General features: G+C 45.4%; 1 protein-coding gene across 1 annotated transcript in view; it reads right to left on the reverse strand.

The window, feature by feature from the left end:
• Positions 1–11,576, reverse strand: part of NID1 (nidogen 1) — an 81,067-nt gene extending 69,491 nt beyond the window's left edge. The window contains exon 1 of the mRNA XM_004777759.3: positions 11,181–11,576. Coding sequence (XP_004777816.1) covers positions 11,181–11,393 — 213 coding nt within the window. The 5' untranslated portion in view covers positions 11,394–11,576. The remainder of the gene's footprint in view (positions 1–11,180) is intronic.
• Positions 11,577–19,893: the final 8,317 nt, after the last annotated feature.

The following is a 19,893-nucleotide window of genomic DNA, read 5'->3' on the forward strand; positions in this document are numbered from 1 at the left end:
TAATTTAATAACTGATTCAAGCAGAAATCATCAATGGATACTAAGATTAATTAAAAGGTTGGTGGGAAAGGGGCAGCTGCGTAAGGCTTAAGTTTCATCCCACAGCTTGCTCAGTGTTCTCAAGGGGGAAAACATGACAGACAAGATCCGGCCGTCATCTCATTAGCAGGAGCAGCTAGTACAGTAATAATCAGACATCACTTGTTTCCTGATGTTATAACATACGTGACTTCACTCGTAAAATATCCTAAGTAAAGTTTAACCTACTCTGTAATAAAAATACTAATATGCCAAATAAAAAATGATCAAAGGACTTGAGTAAATGTTCTCTAAAGATATATAAATGGCCAATAAGCAGATGAAAAGATGCTCAACCTCACCAGCCATCAGAGAAATGCAAATCAAAACCATAGTGAGATACCACTTCACACCCATTAAGTTGACTAGGATCAAAAAGTCAAGTAGTAAGTTCAACAGAAGATGCAGATACATTGGAACCCTCATACATTGTTGGTGGGAACATAAACTGGTGCAGCCACTTTGGAAAACAGTTTGATAGCCCCCAAAATGTTAAACAGAGTTACCATGTTGATGAAGTTCTAGAACATCGGTGAGGTTCGGTGGGGTGGAGTCTGGAGCCAATGACCAAAAAAGAATTCTTGAGACATCTTTGGTGCAAAATGGTTGTTTATTAGAGCACGGGGACAGGACCCGTGGACAGAAAGAACTGCTGCCCAGGGTTGTGAAGGGTGGCATTTATGTACCCTGGAGTTGGGAGAGGTAAGGAAAAGGGAGGTTTCAACAGAACTTTCATACAGCTGAACCTTGCCATTGCCAAGGTCGTTTTGCCCTTTTTAGCAAGCTATTAACATTAAGGTAGTTGGGAGACTCCTAAAGAATGTCACATGTGTCCCACCCAGGAGTGGGGGTGGAGAAAGGCTGCAGGTGTCAACTTTTGCTTTGTCCTCACAGCCAGCCTTCTGTTCCCGCATCAACATGACCTAGTTTGGGGAGGTGAAATTTACCTCTACCCTCAAAATTTCTTCTGACTGGTCTAAGAATAAAATTGACACAAGACACATTAACAGGATAAAATTAATTTCGAATGAATAGGAGCACCATATGTGGGGGTCACGTTCACATGTTCCCAGACAGGAAGGTAAAACGAGGCATATACACCATTCTGCACTAAGGAATGAGATAGGAGAGTAAGGACATTCACAGGACTCTGAGAGCAGATGTTTGATCATTGGACGTTTGTCTTCCATGTAGATGGGTCACTCAGAAAAAAACTTATCTCTGATAAAAACTCTCATTCTGGGAAAGACTGCCAACTTACTTTCTTCTAGGTCGTTAAAGCGGGGATGAACGCTTTTCTCAAGCCCATTTGATCTTGATAGCTTTCTGCTCAAAATAACCCACATGCTAACGCGCACACTTTTAGGGAGACTTGTTTTGAACCCCACAACTTGCAATTCCGCTCCTTAGTACACACCCAGGAGAACTGTAAGCAGATGTCCACACGAAAACTTGCGCACAGATATTCATGGCGGTATTATTCATGAATCGCCAAAAAAGAGAAACAACCTGGATATCCATTAACTCATGAATGGACGAAACAGCAATATTATTCAGCCATAAGGAATAAAGTACTGATCCACACTACAACATGGAAGAACAACCTTGAAAATGCTATGCTAAGTGAAAGAAGCCAGTAACGAATGATAACATATTGTATGACTCCATTTATGTGAAATGTCCAGAACAGGCAAATCCATATAGATGGACAGTAGATTAGGGGGATATGGGGTATGATCGCTAAAGGATATGAGGTTTGTTTTGAGGGCAATCAAGATATTCCATAGCTAGACAGTGGTGGTGATTGTACAACTTTCTGAATATATGAAAAATCACTGAATTGTATACTTTAAAGGGGTGAATTTTATGGTATGTGAATCATATGTCACTAAAGCTGGTATTTAAAACGTCAAGGAGATATATAAAATCAGCAGGTGGCTATACATGTACCTATGTTTGTACATTTGAGAATCTCTTTGCAGGGAGATGAATAAACAATCATCAACAGTGACTGTCTCTAGGGAGGGAAGTATGGGGCTCAAGGCCAGGGTGGGACAGAAATTTCCCTTTTCCCTGTTTTTACAAGTTATTTTTTTTTTTAACAATTTGCATCTAGTTCCTAAATTAATTTAAAATTGTGGGGCGCCTGGGTGGCTCAGTGGGTTAAAGCCTCTGCCTTCAGCTCAGGTCATGATCTCACGGTCCTGGGATGGAGCCCTGCATCAGGCTCTCTGCTCAGCGAGGAGCCTGCTTCTTCCTCTCTCTCTCTCTCTCTCTTTCTTCCTATTTGTGATCTCTGTCAAGTAAATAAATAAAATCTTTAAAAAAATAAAATAAAATAAGATTGTAAGTATTTCTAAAGGAAAAAAAGAGTTTAACCTGAATATTTTCAAGATGGCCAGTTTTCAGGAAATACGGAGATGGAATTAACAAGCCAAACCCCGTTCCAGAGAAACAGTGGAATGCAGAAGGTGGGGCATCCTACAGGACAACAGGCAGTGATTCTTAAATAAACCAATGAATCAAATGGGGGAGGTCAATATTAAAACAGACTAAAGAGGGACTCCTAGGTGGCACAGTCAGTTGAGCCTCCTACTTCTGGTTTCCACTCAGGTCATGATCTCAGAGCCTCTGTCGGGCTCCATGCTCAGTTCAGAATCTGCCTCGGATTCTTCCTCCCTCCCCCGCTGCCCTCCCCCTCCCCCTTGTGTGCATGAGCGCCCATGCTCTCTGTCTCTTTTGAATAAATAAAATCTTAAAACAAAACAAAACAAAAACAAAAACCAGACTAAACAGACATAGTCACATGGAATGCTTGTCTTTCTGTAGACCAGTTTGAGTAAGTCTACCTGTAAAGGACAGCTTTGGGACTACTGGAGAGCTCTGACATGGAATGGACATAAACTAAAAATGGGGGGGGGGGCAGGGTGGCTCAGTGGGTTAAGCCGCTGCCTTCGGCTCAGGTCATGATCTCAGGGTCCTGGGACCGAGTCCTGCATTGGGCTCTCTGCTCAGCAGGGAGCCTGCTTCCCTCTCTCTCTCTCTGCCTGCCTCTCCGTCTACTTGTGATTTCTCTGTCAAATAAATAAAATCTTTAAAAAAAAAAACTGATAATAGAGAATTATTATTGATTTTGTTATGTGTGATAGTGGTAGGCTGGTTGTATAGAGAAATGCTTATTATTTTAGGACCGCCTACTAAAACATTCAGCGATGTAAATCAAGAAGACTGTAATTTACCTTGGTACACCAGCAAAGGGAAATTAATGAAACAAATATGGAAACTGCAAGCAACCTCTATTAGGTTAATGTGCCTGTGGGTGCCCATGGAATTATTTTCTCCCCTTTATGTGTGTGTTCGAAACATTTATAATTAAAAACTAAATGGAAGAAAAAAATTTACTTGAGGACAAAAGCAGTTATGAAACCTCCTCCCGAAGGGCTAAGAACCAGCTTCCCTCACACGCAATGTGGAGGTGAACGGGGGTCATGTCGTGGGGAGGAGCTGGATGCACGGGTGGGTCCTCTCGTGCACTCGTGAGCCGTGGATGCATGCGTGACCTTCAGAGACCATTGCACAATGCCCCGCAGCACTGCGGCCCCACAGTCTGTACAGAACCGGGGCTCTTAAGATACCGTCAAGTAAACAGATGAATAGAAAGGAAAAGAACAAAGTGTTATCCAATGTGGCACAGTATAAAGACCACAGAACTGGCAGGCAGAGGATCAGAGTTCGAGCTCCAGCCCATACTCGGTAAGTGAATTCCGACAAGTGCCTTAGCTGTGCAGGTCACTTTGCTGCTCCACAATAGGATGCTCATCCCATGACCCACCTGAGCTACTTCGCAGGGCTGCTGGGTGTCTCAGATGGGATAACACGCGAGCAAGACCCCTCGCTCCCACCTTCCAGAGAGGTCTGGAACCTACCACCGCCACCACCTCTCATCTGGAGGTCTCTCTTCCTCCTCCACCCTGTCCCCGCAAATCCTCCGCCTGGGAGACGGCATAAATTTCTAAAACTTTTTATAACCAGACGACTCACACTGGAAAATTGCGACACACAAAGGAGACCAGCAGCCGCACACCGGGACACTCACCCATTAGCTCCTGCGATCAGCAACAGCCTCCCATTCCCGATTCACCCATCCCTCCCACATGTGTGCATGTTTACTTTTTCTTTTTTGAAGTATTCTAGATTTTATTTAAAAACTAAATTTTATTTTATTTAATAAAATCTCGGACATCAAATCACTTCACTTGTCAATCTTTTCCTAGGCATCTCTTCTAGAAAAGCAGTGGGTCTCAAAGATGTCCTTCATGGTTACTTAGTTTCAATCGGGATCCAACAAGGGCCACTTGGTTAACATGTCTCTCATATCTCTTTGAATCTATAAGGGTCCTCCCTCCTTTTTCTCCCATGCCATTTTTTTTTGTTGAAGAAAGTGGGATGGGGACCTGGGTGGCTCAGCGGGTTAAAGCCTCTGTCTTCGGCTTGGGTCATGATCCCAGGTTCTTGGGATCAAGCCCCGAATTGGGCTCTCTGCTCAGCGGGGAGCATGCTTCCTCCTCTCTCTGCCTGCCTCTCTGCCTACTTGTGATCTCTGTCAAATAAATATATAAAATCTTTAAAAAAAAAAAAAAAAGTGGGAATCTTCTCAAAATAAATCATGTCTCTCCTCTACTTAGAAAGTGCTAATGGCAGTCCTCTGCTTAACAGAATAAGATGAAAAATGCCTAGTATTCGTTCACTCATTCATTCAGTAAATCATAACAGAGCGCCCACTGTGTGCCACAGGCTGCTAGCAAACCAGGGAACGGGGGCGAATATGGCAAGCAAACCCTGCCTTCCTAGGGCTCAGGCTTTAGAGGAAAAGAGAGCCAACAAACAGGTAAGTGAATAAATGATCAGCCTGGTTTTTAGAAAGGGACGCATGCCATGATGAAGATAAGGCCGATCGGAAAAACAATCACAAAGGGGGTCCGGGTGTCCCATCCGCAGGACAGGAAGGTGCAGCCACAGGACATCAGGGCCGTGTGTCCCAAGCAGAGCCGAGTACCAAGACCCAGATGGGACAAGCTGGCTGTGTGGTGGGGGGCAGAGAAGGCAAGTGGGTGCGGCTGGAGCCTGGCTGGCATGGAGAACAGAGAGGGGGTGGGGGCGGGAGACTAGCAGGTGGGGCCACGTGAGGCTTTGGGGGCACGGTGGGAAGTTTGGAAGCCCTGCCCTGCGCAGTTCCCCTGGAGGGGAGGGTTCTGACCGGGGTGACAAAGTCTCATTTAGCTCTGCCGGGTCCTTCTGCAGGCCTGCCCTCTCACATCTGGGTTTCGTGTCATTCCTGTGATGTGACAAGCTCCTTCTCTCGACACTCATGATCTCATACACAGTTAGTTTTCCTCCATTTGAACCACAGTCCTGAGCCTGCCTTCTTCACAGGGCTCAGCTCTACTCATCCTGTAGTTCCAGCTGGGTTGGGAAAGTTCTTCCCTCCAGCTCTCTTCCCTCCAGCTAGCTCAGGTGGCACCACAATATAAGGACAGACTTCTCCCTTGTAGCACACATCACAGGGGCAATTGGCCAGTTATCGATTTAATGTCCGTCTTCCCCAGCAGGCTGAAAACTCCGTGAGAGCAGAAACAAGCTGATGTTTCAGTCTGCATCTCTGAAGCCTCGCACGGTGCCTGGAACAGCAGGCGGCCGATGAAGTGTTTGCTGCATGAACAGGTGGCCTATCCTAACATTGCACTGCATCTTACAAGAAATAATATCCAGTGTCTTGAAATAGTGCCTGTAACTATTCAACACTGGGTCACTCAAAGAATATTAAAAATCCAAACTCTGGGGCGCCTGGGTGCCTCACTCATTAGGCATCTGCCTTCCGCTCAAGTCATGATCCCAGCATCCTGAGATGGAGCCTGGCATTGGGCTCCCTGCTCAGCAGGAAGCCTGCTTCTCCCTCTCCCACTCCCCCGCTTCTTTTTTTTTTTTTTTTTTTTTTTAAGATTTTATTTATTTGACAGCAGAGATCACAAGCAGGCAGAGAGGAAGGCAGAGAGAGAGAGAGGAAGCAGGCTCCCCGCTGAACAGAGAGCCCGATGCCGATGCTGGGCTCGATCCCAGGGGGATCATGACCTGAGGAGAAAGCAGAGGCTTAACCCACTGAGCCATCCAGGCGCCCCCCGCCCCAGCTTCTGCTCCCTCTCTTGCTGTCAAAAAAATAAGTAAAATCTTTTTTAAAAATCCAGAATTAAATGGGGTTCAGAGCTAATCTTGTCAAGCCTCTCCATTTTATAAGTAACAAGACCAGAAACAACAAGAGGGTGAGAAATGAAGGGATTTGGCCTCAGTTATAAGTTGAACTATGGGGTGCCTGGCTGGCTCAGTTGGTAGAGCACATGACTCCTTATCTCGAGGTTGGGGGTTCAAGGTGCCACCAGCACCAGCGTTACCTCCATGGAACAGACTGGCTCCGTTTATGAGGTCGAAAGTAATTTAAAGAGCTGGTGCTTCCAGTCTGTGTTTATATAGGTAAGTTGCACTCCAGTTACACTAGAAACACAGTGTATGGCCTGAAAGCTGAAACACTATTTGTACAGGATGCTTTCTCTTGCCTTGCTGTACGTCCCCATACATTAAGAAATTCCAGGGAGCTGGGGAGCCCGGGGGTTCAGTGGGTTAAGCCTCTGCCTTCGCTCAGGTCATAATCCCAGGGTCCTGGGATGGAGTCCCTTGTCTGGCTCCTTGCTCAGTGGGAGGCTGCTTCCCCCTCTGCCTCTGCCCCTCCCCATGTTTGCACTCTCTTTCGTGCACCCACGCTCGAGCTCTCAAATAAATAAATACATAAAATCTTTAAAAAAAAAATCCAGGGAGTTTTCACCTTGACAGATGTTATGGTTCTGCACATTTGTGTGTAAAAGTACAAGAGGCATGTTTTTGTAGAAGCCTCTGACAGAGCCAGCACGAGCCTGTTACATTCGAAATGTCCTTCTCAAAAGTTACATCAAAAATATAGCACCGGGGCGCCTGGGTGGCTCAGTGGGTTAAGCCTCTGCCCTCAGCTCAGGTCATGATCTCAGGGTCCTGGGATCGAGCCCCGCGTCGGGCTTTCTGCTCTGCAGGGAGCCTGCTTTCTCCTCTCTCTGCCTGCCTCTCTGCCTACTTGTGATCTCTGTCTGTCAAATAAATAAATAAAATCTTTAAAAAAAAATATATAGCACCAAAGTACTAACAAGAATAAAATAGAGAATGAAGGTTTTGACTTTAAACATACACACACACACACACACGCATGTGCGCACACACACGCACACACACACTCTCAGCTATCAATGCAGAAGAAAGCCTGTAGTTTGAGAGCACATTACCACACGATAAGCAGTTTCAATACATTAATTCAGGGATATTCAAAAAACTTCACGGGAAAGGCAGTGATGTCTCTGTTTTCCAGATGAACAAACCACGGCTTTCAGAGGCTGGATAACTTCTCCAGGATCCACAAGTCAGTGGCAGAAGGGAGAGTCAAGACCACACATACCGGGCTGCAGAGACCTCCCTTTTTCTACATCACCTACTGATAGTCCAGGTGAACAGTTAAAATGAAAATGAAGACAGACGAACATCTGTCAATAGTTAAGCTCCAAATCAGACAGCACCGGCGTTCGGAGAGTTTAAGGACTGAGAGATGAATGCAGTCGCTGGCATGAGTCAGGTAGGAAGGAGGAAGGACTTGCGTTGACTCTGAGAGAATGGGAAAGAATCTGAGAGGTAAGAGGTAAGTGAAGTGGAATAAAAGAATAAGCAAAGGGCAAAAGTAAGGCATAATTTCCTCTCTGCAAAGGGTTAAGACAAAGCTAGAAATGAAGCCACAATGGTAGACTGAGGCTCTGAACCCAAGCCAAAGAGCCCACGGTCTTCTGAAGTCAAGATTGTGGAGGGGGGGGGTGCGGGGAGCACTAAAGAAGCTGAAAAGAAGCTGGCAAGTGTCATTGCCAACACGACATGAAAGATACAGATGGGAAGGCCTGCCATGAACGTGAAGGCATCGTGGGGAACCGAGCACCATGTTATTCAAGCCAACAGGCAACTCGCATTCCCCACCTTTGGGGCCCATTTAACATGACGGTTCACTCTCTCCCTCTTGACACACTTTCCTCACTTGGCTTCCAGGACTCCTCCTCGTTGCATAGCCCTGTCAGCCTCCACTGCCCACTGCCGTCTCCTCTTCTCCCTGATCTGTTGGAGGCCCCCTGGGACCTTATCTATCTACATATTCTCCCATGGTGGGGTTCATTTAGTTCTCTTGTTTTAGATACCATCTATATGCCAAGGACTTCCAAGTTTATAGTCAAAGTCTAGGATTCTCTTCTAAATTCCAGACTCCCACCCAACTGCCCACTCCTTCCCAGACCCCTGACATTTGTGGTATATCACCTACTAAAATACTATATAATTTACTTTATTATGTTTGCTGTTTATTTTCTTGGTCCCATTCCCTTGCTAGAACATAAACTTCTTGAGGATAGGATTTTTTGTTTTGGTCACTTGTATTTTAAGTGCCTAAAATAGTGCCTGGCTCTTGATAAGTATTTGCAGAATAAATGGATAAAGGGATGGCATAAGGCAGCCTAGAGGCAATGTAAGAACCCTCACAAGGCACTGCGAGCAAGGAAAAGCAAGTGGTAGTGACAGTAGCTGGGGGGAGGAGGGACGTGAGTACTTCTCGGTTTACCACGTGGAACCTCAAGGGACCACACAGGCATTTGGGTGGAAACATCTGGCAGGATTTTGGAATTCTGGGACCAGTGTTCATTATTATTTCTTCATCTGAAAAGAATATTATTATTTCTTCATCTGAAAGGCGGGTTGTTTTGAGGAGTAAATAACCTAAAACTAGCAAGTCCCTGACACAAGGAGATACATTCACCCAATAATTGTTTTCCTTCTCGGGGACCGTTCATTCCCTCAGCCAGGTGCCCAGGATGGTACAGACCACATAGCTCCTGAGCACATTCCCATCCATTCCCCTGTCCACTCCGGCCATCACACTGGGCCCCCCTGGACTCATGTAGCCCTCCCTTGTCAGTCCTCTTTGAGGACTGCCTCGACCAGCCCACTCTTCCTTCCAGGGCAGCCCTCATCCAAGGACTGACTGATCAACCAACCGATCACTGTGAGGCACCGTGAGTCCTCTCATACCTCAAAGCTTGGGAAAGCCATCTCACTTCAGAGCTCCCAGGGTTGGCTGAACCCTGTGCCTGGACTGCCAGCCACTCAGAGTCGGCCTCAGCTCAGTCCCTCTGCACCTCCCTCCCCTCCAGAGGTGTGGATGTGAGGGGCTCACCCCTCCCAGTGAAATAACCTGCCTGCTGATCTCCATTTCAGACTCAGTTTCCTGGCAACCCAACCCTTGGCAGACAGAACATCCAACAGTGCTCTGGGATTTTCTCATTGAAATGCAGATTAAACCTAGGGGACCTGGAAGGTAGGGTTTGACCGGAAATCCTTTTTTAGCAATAGATTTTTCTAGGTTTTTAGAATGCGATGTGGTTAGTCTGATGCCACAAATAAAGGGGGAGGAGGTCCCAAATTTAACAAAAGAATTCAGTGGGTCTGTTAAGAAGGAAAAAAAAAATTGTATTTTCAATAACCCCTAACTGGTATTTAGCATTTCCTTCCATTATGAATGCAGGCAACAAAGTATAGCAGTAACTCTTAATGACCTCACCACAAAGAGAAGTCCCAGATATTCGCATGTCACGTTTTAGTCAGGGCAGGTGTCTTCAAATACTGTTTACTGTCAAGACAATGTTGAAAATAAAGTAATTATCTGACCCCCCCCCCCCACTGGACACATTGTTACACCTATTTAATAACGTTAGAAATAACCACATATGGGGTGCCTGGGTGGCACAGTTGGTTAAGGGTCTGCCTTGGGCCCGGGGCATGATCTGGAAGTCCTGGGACGGAGTCCCGCATCCGGCTCCCCGCTCAGCTCGGAGGCTGGTTCTCCCTCTCCCTCTGCTCTCCTCCACCGCTCCTGATTGCGTGCTCTCTCTCTCTCTCTCTCGCTCACTCTCTCAAATAAAAACTAATTTTTTTTTTTTTTAGAGTAAGCACATATATTATTACTTCAGGCACTTTTTGTTTTAATATTTTTATCTGGATTTCAACATAATGACTTCCTGGGCAATCCTGCAGATTTTAGTTTATGTAATTAAAAATATAATGGCAGGACAGACTCCAGCCCCTGTCTGCCCCGGCCCCCCCGCCCAGTCTCTGGAATGCGCACCGCGTTCTATGAAATCCACATGGCGAGCGGCTGGGGAAGGCGGCGGCGCGGAAGACTTCACCGAGGTGACAGCGTCCCCGGGCCCGGCCAGTCCTGAGAAGGCTCCAAAGAGCTAAAGGCCACCCGGGTCCGCTCCCCGGCGGGGCCCCCCATGGTGACAACGCTCTGCTACAGGAGACTGGACCTCCGGGTCGCCCAGCTTTCCCAGACCGAAACTCTGGACTGAAACGAGCTCAGCGGGGAGCGGACTCGCTGCCAGGACAGGTCCGGGGTCCGCGCGCAGACGCCCGCTCCCGCGGTCTTTCCCTGCCCCCGCACCCACGCAAGTCCTAGGGCCCGCGCGCCGTCCGGGACCCCGCTCCGGCCTCTGCCCTGCGAAGGCTCCGCGCCCGCGCCGGGCTCCTCCCGGGCCGCGTCCGGTCCCCGCAGGCCCAGGACAGCGGCGAGACGAGGCCCGACTTCCCGGCGGCGGGGCCGCCCACAGCTGCCGAAGGGCAGACTCGGCCCGGGGTCCCGGGGTCCCGCGATGCCTGCGTTTCCCGGTCGGGCATGGAGCGCGCGACGCCGCGCAGACGGGGACTCCCCACACCCGCGTGCTCCTCCGGCGGCAGCGGCCAGGCGGCGCGGAGACGTCGGCCGCCCGGGAGAGGCCGGGAGCCCGCGAGGGCCCGGAGACCCCGCGCCCCCGCCCACTACGCCCACGTCCGTCCGACCCCGCGGGCCTCCGCGTCCGCCCCCGCCACCCTTCCGACGGCGGCTCGGCCCAGTGCCTTCCTCCCCCGCCGCCCCCGCCGCCCGCCCTGGAGGTCGCACTCACGTAGACCGAGTCGATGCCGGATTTGTCGAAGAAGCGGAGCGGCCGCCTCAGCTCCAGGGCTGAGGAGACGCGGTCGTCCCCCGCCTCCAGCTCCTGGTCCCCGTGTCCCGGGCCGAACGGGAAGAGCTCCTGGCGGCTCAGGCAGCCCCCGGGCCCCGCCAGCAGCAGCTGTAGGAGCAGCGCCCGCGTCCACGCAGCCCCGCTCCGGCGCATCGCGGCCCCCGCGTTCCCGAACCGAAGTCCTGCTAACCTGGCGGCTCCGCGGGCCAGTCTGGGGAAGGCGGAGACGTAACCGGACGCCCCTCGGCAGCCCCTACGCGCCTCCCCTCTCCAGACGTCCCCACCCCAGGAACTAGGGGAGGGGAGCGAGGGGAGATGGGGAGCGCCCCGCCCCGTCCACAGGGCGCGCCGCCCAGGCTGCCCAATGGCCGCGAGGGGGAGGGCGAGGGGCGCCGCCGAATCCCCCTGCGGCTCCCGCGGCGTCGCCCTCGACCCTGCGGGGTCACGCGCGCTGGTGGCTGCGAGTCCCTAAACCAGCCCAGTTGCCACGGAAGAGCAGGGCGCGGGACTTTGTGCCACGGTCCTCGGGTCAGGGTTAAGGCAGAGGGCGGGCTGCGTGGAAATGCTCCGGTTTCAGGAACATTGTCGCCCCCGGTGCTCCTGGCGGCGTCCGGAGGTCGGACTCGCTGGGTCAGACTCTGTTGGGCTGAGGGAGTAGGTGCCGAGTGAGTAAGAAGGGGCTGGACCAGGAGCGTGTTCCTTTATCCATCCCGTTTCTCAACTTTATTGAGGCCAGATCTCTGCTTGGTGACATGGAAGTTCGGCCAAAACATGCGGTCCCACCCTCGGAGACCAAGTCACGAATGTGTAAGATGATGTGGTGTGAGGGGTGGTGGGGTCCCCAAGTAATAAAGGATTTTAGGGATGTAATAATGGGCCAAGGAGAGCTTCCTGGGGGGTGTGGGGATCAAACCAGGTCTTCTGGAAGGGATGGAATTTCATCAGGAGGCTAGGGAAGGGGCGTTCTGGAAGGTGGAGCTGTGGGTGAGTTGCTTTGAGTCAAGGCACCATCCCCCAGCTGAGAATTTGGAGAATGGCTGTTGGGCGGGAAGCCTTAATACCAAACCTAGCAATCTGAACTCGCTCTAACACTCAGAGAGCCACGATGGAGAATTCCCGACCAAGGAAGATAAAGCACGTCAGTGGTGTCCTAACTAACGGGTTGATCATTAATTTGGCTTTGGGAAGTCATCAGAGGTCTGTTGAAAGGGAAACAGGGGTGGGGGGCCCTGCGAAAGGAAAAAGTGGAAATTGAGGAGTATTGAACCTAAGAGCCATTACAATGAAAGAAAGACTGAGACCTGGTTATGATTTTGATATGGGGGTTAGGGAGAGAAGTTAGAATTGGGTGTAAGGTTTTAACCCTGCAGGACTGCAACACCGGGCTGTCTTTTGAAGTCAGGGTGGACAACCAGGAGCGGTGCAACTTGGATATTCGTTTGCTGCCAGACTTCTTAACCTGGAGAGGTCAACAGGACACTTTTGCTGCCCGTCACCATCTAAAATTAAGGACCTGGGACCCAATTTGAAAGAAGTCTCCCAATAAACAGCAAATGCAATATAATACTTAAGGAGCATGAGTCCCGAACCAGTAAAAAACATAAAAAGCAAATGAAATCCACCCTTGAAACATAAAGTCTTTGATCGACTCTGGATGTCTTTTTCTTTTAAGTCCATTAGCCAGCACGGAAAACATTTATTAAGTTTCTGCATGTGTCAATTTGTTTTGCAACCTTAATAACCCTAGGAGACAGAGACCATCCCCATTTCACTGAGGAGGGGCATAGTGATTCAGAGAGGTCTAAATCATTTTGCTAAGGTCACACAGCTGAAGCCTGCAAGTGACCCACATGGTTCAGCCTCAGGACCACCTTAACCACTACATTCAATGGCTTTTGTATTGCATTTTTCCCTCCCGTTAAAAAGTGACTAATGCTGCCCCAATCTGTTTCCTTCAACTCCCTCCGGAACTGCAGCGCTGGGACCTCCTGTCCCCCACCCCAGAAGCACTTCCTGACTGGCTGTCTGGAGCTTCAACAGCAGCATTTCTGGGCTTCCAGGTCCCCAGCACTGCTCATTCCAATTGCCAAGGACTCTGTCTGGAGGCTCCTCTCATCCTCTGTGCTCACCTGCACACGGCACGGGCCCAGAACACCCCGCAAGCCTCTAACGGCCTGGGCCTCAGAATCTCGTCCGTCAAACCCCCACCTTCTGACTCATTTCAGAGCTGCTGAAGCAGAAGCTGTTGCTCGGGCCTGGAATGCTTTCACCCCCCTCACGAATTCTCTCCGTTTTTGGTGCTCAGACAGCTTCCAAAGCTCCTATTGGCTCACGGGATTTTCCTCGGCTCATGCAAGAGTGAGAGAGAGCCTTCTCCAGTGTCCTGGTTCAAAGCACCAAGCCCCTTAGGACAAAATCCCTTTTGCGAGCAGCTCCCAATCTATTGAAGAAGACAGAGAGACTAACAGTAACACGGTGAGATGTTAACTCATTTGAACAGAATTAATGCTGTATCAGCTGCTGAAGTTAGTAGCCTCAAGCAGATGTGGGGAGATGAGATTTGCAGAGGTTAGATAATGCGCCCAGTTTTATAGTTCATGCAAGAGCCCGGATTTGAAAGTTTTCAAATTTCACTGTACCCGAAACCAAAGCTCATAGTCTTTCTGCCACACCCTTCTGACTTTCTAGAAAAGGAGAGGTTTCTCCCTCAGTTGCCATCCAAAGCTGTATTGACTTTGTTGTTTCTACATTATGTTCGTGCTCCGTTTGTGTGTTCATTTATTTCATCAGAATGCTCTTGCTCAACTAAGACTAGTAGATACTGTAAACTGTCTGCCTTTTCCTATTTATAGCCTGCACTCATTGCATGTCACTTGGGACTGGGGAATGTGACATCTACACTGTGCCTCTGACTGGGACAACCTGGGCTGGATGCCAGCCACTCCTTTAGGATTTCTAGTTTTAAATACATTTAAATACAAAATCTTCATCACAGAATATTTAATTTTATGTCATGTCCTGGTCATTTTCTAAGTGTATATAATAATTATGTATTTGTTTCTAGTTGTTTCATGTGACCCCCATATAAGCTCTTTGGGGGAAGGCTCATGTGTTCTGTTCTTTTCCAGAGTTCACAGAACCTCATCTAATGCTGTGTTGACATTGATAAAAGTTAATAGTTTGAAAACTCAGTAGTACTTTAAAAAGACATTTGATATCTGGCGTAGCATGACACCAGGGTTTTTTAAAATTATTTTTTATTAAACCCAGCACTGAGAGACTCGTACTTTTTCACTGAGTGCTATCTTCCGGATGAGACAGGAAGACAAAATTCAGGAAGCAGGTTATATCTATATGTTAAACTTTCTGTGTGGTTTATTCAGACAAAAGTCCAGGCAACTGGGTGGGGAAATAGCTCAACTAGCTATTTCACTGAAAAAGATATCTGTTGTAATTTCATTCTCCTGTGAGCTTTCGCCACTGACCATATATGGTCACGGAGGATTCCTATATTTACTAGATGTTACGTAGAAATAAATTCGTTAGTGTTCCAATTCAAGGGAAATTCACCTGATTTGTGAGTAAGATGATCACTATTTTAAACAATTTAACCTCAATTCTGATCTCAGATAAAGACAACATAAATGAAATAACCATCCTCTAACAAAGGAAGATGATAATTTGTGAGAGTACTTCTGTAACTATATCAGGTTCCAAAACAATGTTCATTGCAAGGCGATATCATAGGAAACTATTAGGAGATTGATCCAAAAAGTTTATATTTATGGCTTCTCGTCTCCTATTCTTAATTATCACTTTCTAACAATGGATTTTCATATGATAATCATTTTCCCCCGTTCTTTATTGAGGTAAAATTGACAAAAATCGTATACATTTAAGGTGTACAATGTAATGATTTGACATCCATATGGGAAATGATCACCCGAACTGAGGTAATTAACACATCTATCATTTCACATAGTTACCCTTTTTTATGTGTGCAATGAGAACACTTAAAATCTACTATCTTAGTGGGTTGTCTGGATGGCAGTTGGTTAAACATCTGACTCTTGGTCTCATGTCTGGTCTTACTTCAGCATCTTGAGTTCATGCCCCCTTCATGCCCAGCATGAAGCCTACTTACACACACACACACACACACACACACACACACATATACAATACAGCATTATTAACTCCTGTCATCTTGCGGTACATTATATCCCCACAATTTATCTTATAAACTGAAATTTTGTGCCTTTTGACCAACACTTTCCCATTTCCTCCACTCTCCATCCCCTGGCAGCCACCATTCTACTCTCCCTGTATGAAAGAACAGCAAAGATTTTTGATATTATAACCCATATTCATTTTAGAGGCCTCACGAGAATTTTCATTGAAAAAATACTGATTTAGCCACAGCAATTAGACAAGAAAAACAAATTAGAGGCATCCATATTGGTAGAGAAGTTAAACTGCACTATTTGCAGACAATGTGATGCTATATATAAGACTCCACCAAAAAACTACTAGAACCGATAAATTAATTCAGTAAAGTCACAGGATACAAAATAAATATATGGAAATATGCTGCGTTTTTATACACTAATAATGCAGTAGCAGAAAGAAGAATTTAAAAACAATACCATTTACAATTGCACTAAAAGGAATAAAATACCTAGGAATAAACTTACCCAGAGGTGAAAGACCTATATGCTGAAAATTATGAAACACTGATGAAAGAAATTGAAGATGACACAATCAATGGAGAAATACTCCATACTCATGGATTGGGAGACTCAATAATGTTAAAATGTCCATATTATCCAAAGCGATCTACAGGTTCAATGCAACCCCTATCAAAACACCAACAGCATTTTTCACAGAATTAGAACAACAACAACAAAAAATCCTAAACCTGTATGGAACCACAAAAGACCCTGAGTAGTCAAAAACTCCTCAGAAAGAAAAACAAAACTGGAGGTATCACAATACCAGGTTTCAACATACACTACAAAGCTGTCATAATGAAAACAAGATGGTGTGGACACAAATATAGACATATAGATCAATGGGACAGAACAGAAAGCCCAGAAGTAAAGGCTACAACTATGTGATTATTATCACAATTAATCTATGACAAAGGAGTCAAGAATATAGAATGGAGAAAATATAATCTCTTCAATAAATAAGGCTGGAAAAAACTGGATAGCTATGTGTAAAAAAAATGAAAAAGAAACACTTTCTAAACACCACACACAAAAATAAACTCAAGATGAATTAAAGATCTAAATGTGAGACCTGAAACTATAAAAACTCTGGAAGAGAACACAAGGAGCAATTTCTGACATCAGTCATGGCAACGTTTTTTTAGATATGTCTTCTAAAGCAAGGGAAACAAAAGCAAAATTTAACTGTCAAGAGTACACCAGAATAAAAAGCTTTTGCACAGCAAAAGGAACTATCAACAAAACAAAAAGACAAGCTACTGAATAGGAAAAGATATTTGCAAATGTAATATCGGAAAAGGGGCTAATATCCAAAATACATAAAGAACATACAAATAAATGAAACAAGATGGGATTGGGAGGGAGACAAACCATAAGTGACTCTTAATCTCACAAAACAAACTGAGGGTTGCTGGGGGGAGGGGGTTTAAGAGAAGAGGGTGGGATTATGGACATTGGGGAGGGTATGTGCTTTGGTGAGTGCTGTGAAGTGTGTAAACCTGGTGATTCACAGACCTGTACCCCTGGGGATAAAAATATATGTTTATAAAAAATAAAAAATTTAAAAAAAAAGAAAGAAAAAAAAGGACATACAAAACTCAACACACACACAAAAAAAATCTAATTAAAAATGGACAGAAAATCTGAATAGACACTTTTCCAAGGACATACAGATGGTCAAGACATGTGAAAAGATGCTTGATACCACCAGTCATTAGAGAAATGCAAATAAAACTACAATGAGATACCATCTTACACCAGTTAGAAAAGCTAATATCGAAATGACAAGAAATAACAAGTGTTGGTGAGAATATGGAGAAAAAGAAACCCTTGTGCACTGTTAATAGGAATGTAAACTGGTACAGTCACTGTGGAAAACAGTGTGGAGTTTCCTCAAATAATTAAAAATAGAACTATCATATGATCTAGTAACTCCACTACTGGCTATTTATCCAAAGAAAACAAAAACACTAATTTGAAAAGATGTATGTACCCCTATGTTTAATACAGCCTTATTTATAATAGCCAAGATATGGAAGCAACCCAAATGTCCATCAATAGACAAATGGATAAAGAAAGTATAACACCCATGCACATGCTGAAATATTATACAGTTATAGAAAAGGACAAGATCCTGCCATTTGAGCCAACATGGGTGGACTTAGAGGATATTATACTAACTGAAATAAGCCAGACTGAGAAAGACAAGTACCATATGATTCTGCATATAAGTAGAATCTTAAAAAAATTAAACAAATGAATAAACAAACAAAAGCAGAATCAGACCTATAAGTACAGAAAACAAACTGATGGTTGCCAGAGGGAAGAGGGATGGGGAGTTGGGAAAAATGGATGAATATGGAATGAATAACTTCTGTCTATGGAATGAATAACTCATGGAAATAAAAGGCACAATATAAGGAATACAGTCAATGATATGTAAGTGATTTAACAGGACAGATGGTAACTGCACTTGTGATGAGCACAGCATAATGCATAAATTTGTCAAATCACTAAGTTGTACACCTGAAACAAATGCAATATTGTGTGTTGACTATACTCAATAAATAAATAAATAGAAAATAATAGAGATTTGTGATGGGTCATACACATGGCCTAAGATTGTCAAATAGCATTCAATCTGAGTCAAATGTAAATAAAGGTATTATTTCTTCTTAATTTTCTTTTTAAGTAGGCTCCACATCGAGCATGAAACTCAACACAGGCTTGAACTCAAAACCTTGAGGTGAAAACCTGAGCTGAGATCAAGTGTTGGATACTTCCCCGACTGAGTCACCCAGGCACCATTTTTAATTTTATTTTGTTATTAAATCTTAATCAAGTCTTATTCCCACATGGCAAATTCAGTATAACCAAACTTGAACATGCCAAATTTGCATAAATAAATGAATTCAGCATAAATTGTGGTAACTGATTGATTATAATGTACATCACTATAACTGAATGCACTTAGTCATAGAGCAAGAAGGTTGTTAGACCGTGATGACTCATTACTTTGTCTTAACTAATTAGATCACAAGTATCCTCAAAACTGTATTTGTAAAAATTTCGTTGTTGTTCTGTGATTGAGCAATAGTCATCATTTGGCTTCTGGTTCTATTTGATGCTGAGACCCACTAGCCACTTAACAAAGTGGGTAAGGACCAGATCTTCCAAAATTAAGAAAAAAATTGTAACACATTTACTTGTAAGATCTTTCTGAGATCAAGTGCGCTTAGCAGGGTAAAGTAAGTAAGTATGTTGAACTAAAACTTTTTCAGATAATCTAGGCCAGAGGAATGGGCTGCATGTCACCTCTTAGTGCTTATTTGTACCTTCTGGGGCTAGGTTGCATTAGATAGTGTCTCTGGATACTTTACCCTTCAGTAAAGTGGATTAGACAACTGCCTTCAGGGGATTATCTTAGAAGATACAAAAGACTTCTTCAACTGATTTACCCACTGGTTTTAATTTTGTCTAACTTAGGTTTTTCTTCCAATTAAAATCAGAGGGCACCTAAGTTTGTAAGTCATGTAAAAGTATGTTTTGCTACAGCAGAGAGAATTTCAGGGGACTAGAAGAAGTAGAAGGATACAAGTGAAGGCTGAAAAATTACAAGAGATTGAGAAAACCAGGATACTTAAGACACAGTTGGTCCACTTCACAACCCCCCTGGGGTCACCTGTTCAAGTATCTGGCACCTATCTGGTGCTTGACTTTTTTGGTGGGTTAATTGACCCCTCAATAATTTTATCTAGCATTTATATTCATACCTTCAGAACGCTATACTGATCATTGTTCATCAATTACTATTTATTGAGTACCTACTATGTACGTGACACTGTTCTAGGCATTGGGACACACCCAAGAACAAAATCTTCTAGTGGGGGGAGATGGACAATAAAGGAATAAATAAGCATTTAGATATTGTGTGAAGGGTGATGGGCAGAAGTGCTATGAATAAAAATAAATGGGGAAAACTGAAGAGTAGAGTGATGTGGGTGGGTGTGAGAATCATTCTGTTTATTATAGAAAATCAGGGAGGTCCTCATCAGTGCCTTTTCTCCTGGAACAGGGGCCTGAAGAAGTGAGGGAGCCTTATGTGGACGGGAAGAAGGAGCATTGTTAGTAGGGATCAACCCTGGGGGCTGCATTCAGGGTATGGGGACCACAGATATAAAGCTCCCCAGAAAGAATGGGCTCCCTCTGTTTAAGACCGTCAGGTTCGGGTGGGTAGAGCTGGGTGAGCAGGGGTAGACCTGTTGCCCCTACTGACCAGAGTTAAGAGCTTTTGATGGTTAGCAAGCACCTGAAAGTCATTCAGAAGGCTCATCAAAACTGGAAGGAACAACCAAATCAACAGAATATTTCCATCACTGAATTAGAAGGTTGCTTCTGGTTTTGGAAAACATTGAAAATGGAAC

The sequence above is a fragment of the Mustela putorius genome, unplaced genomic scaffold, assembly GCF_011764305.1.
Source record: "Mustela putorius furo isolate JIRA1106 unplaced genomic scaffold, ASM1176430v1.1 tig00001075_pilon_pilon_pilon, whole genome shotgun sequence".
In the NCBI taxonomy this organism is placed as follows: Eukaryota; Metazoa; Chordata; class Mammalia; order Carnivora; family Mustelidae; genus Mustela; species Mustela putorius.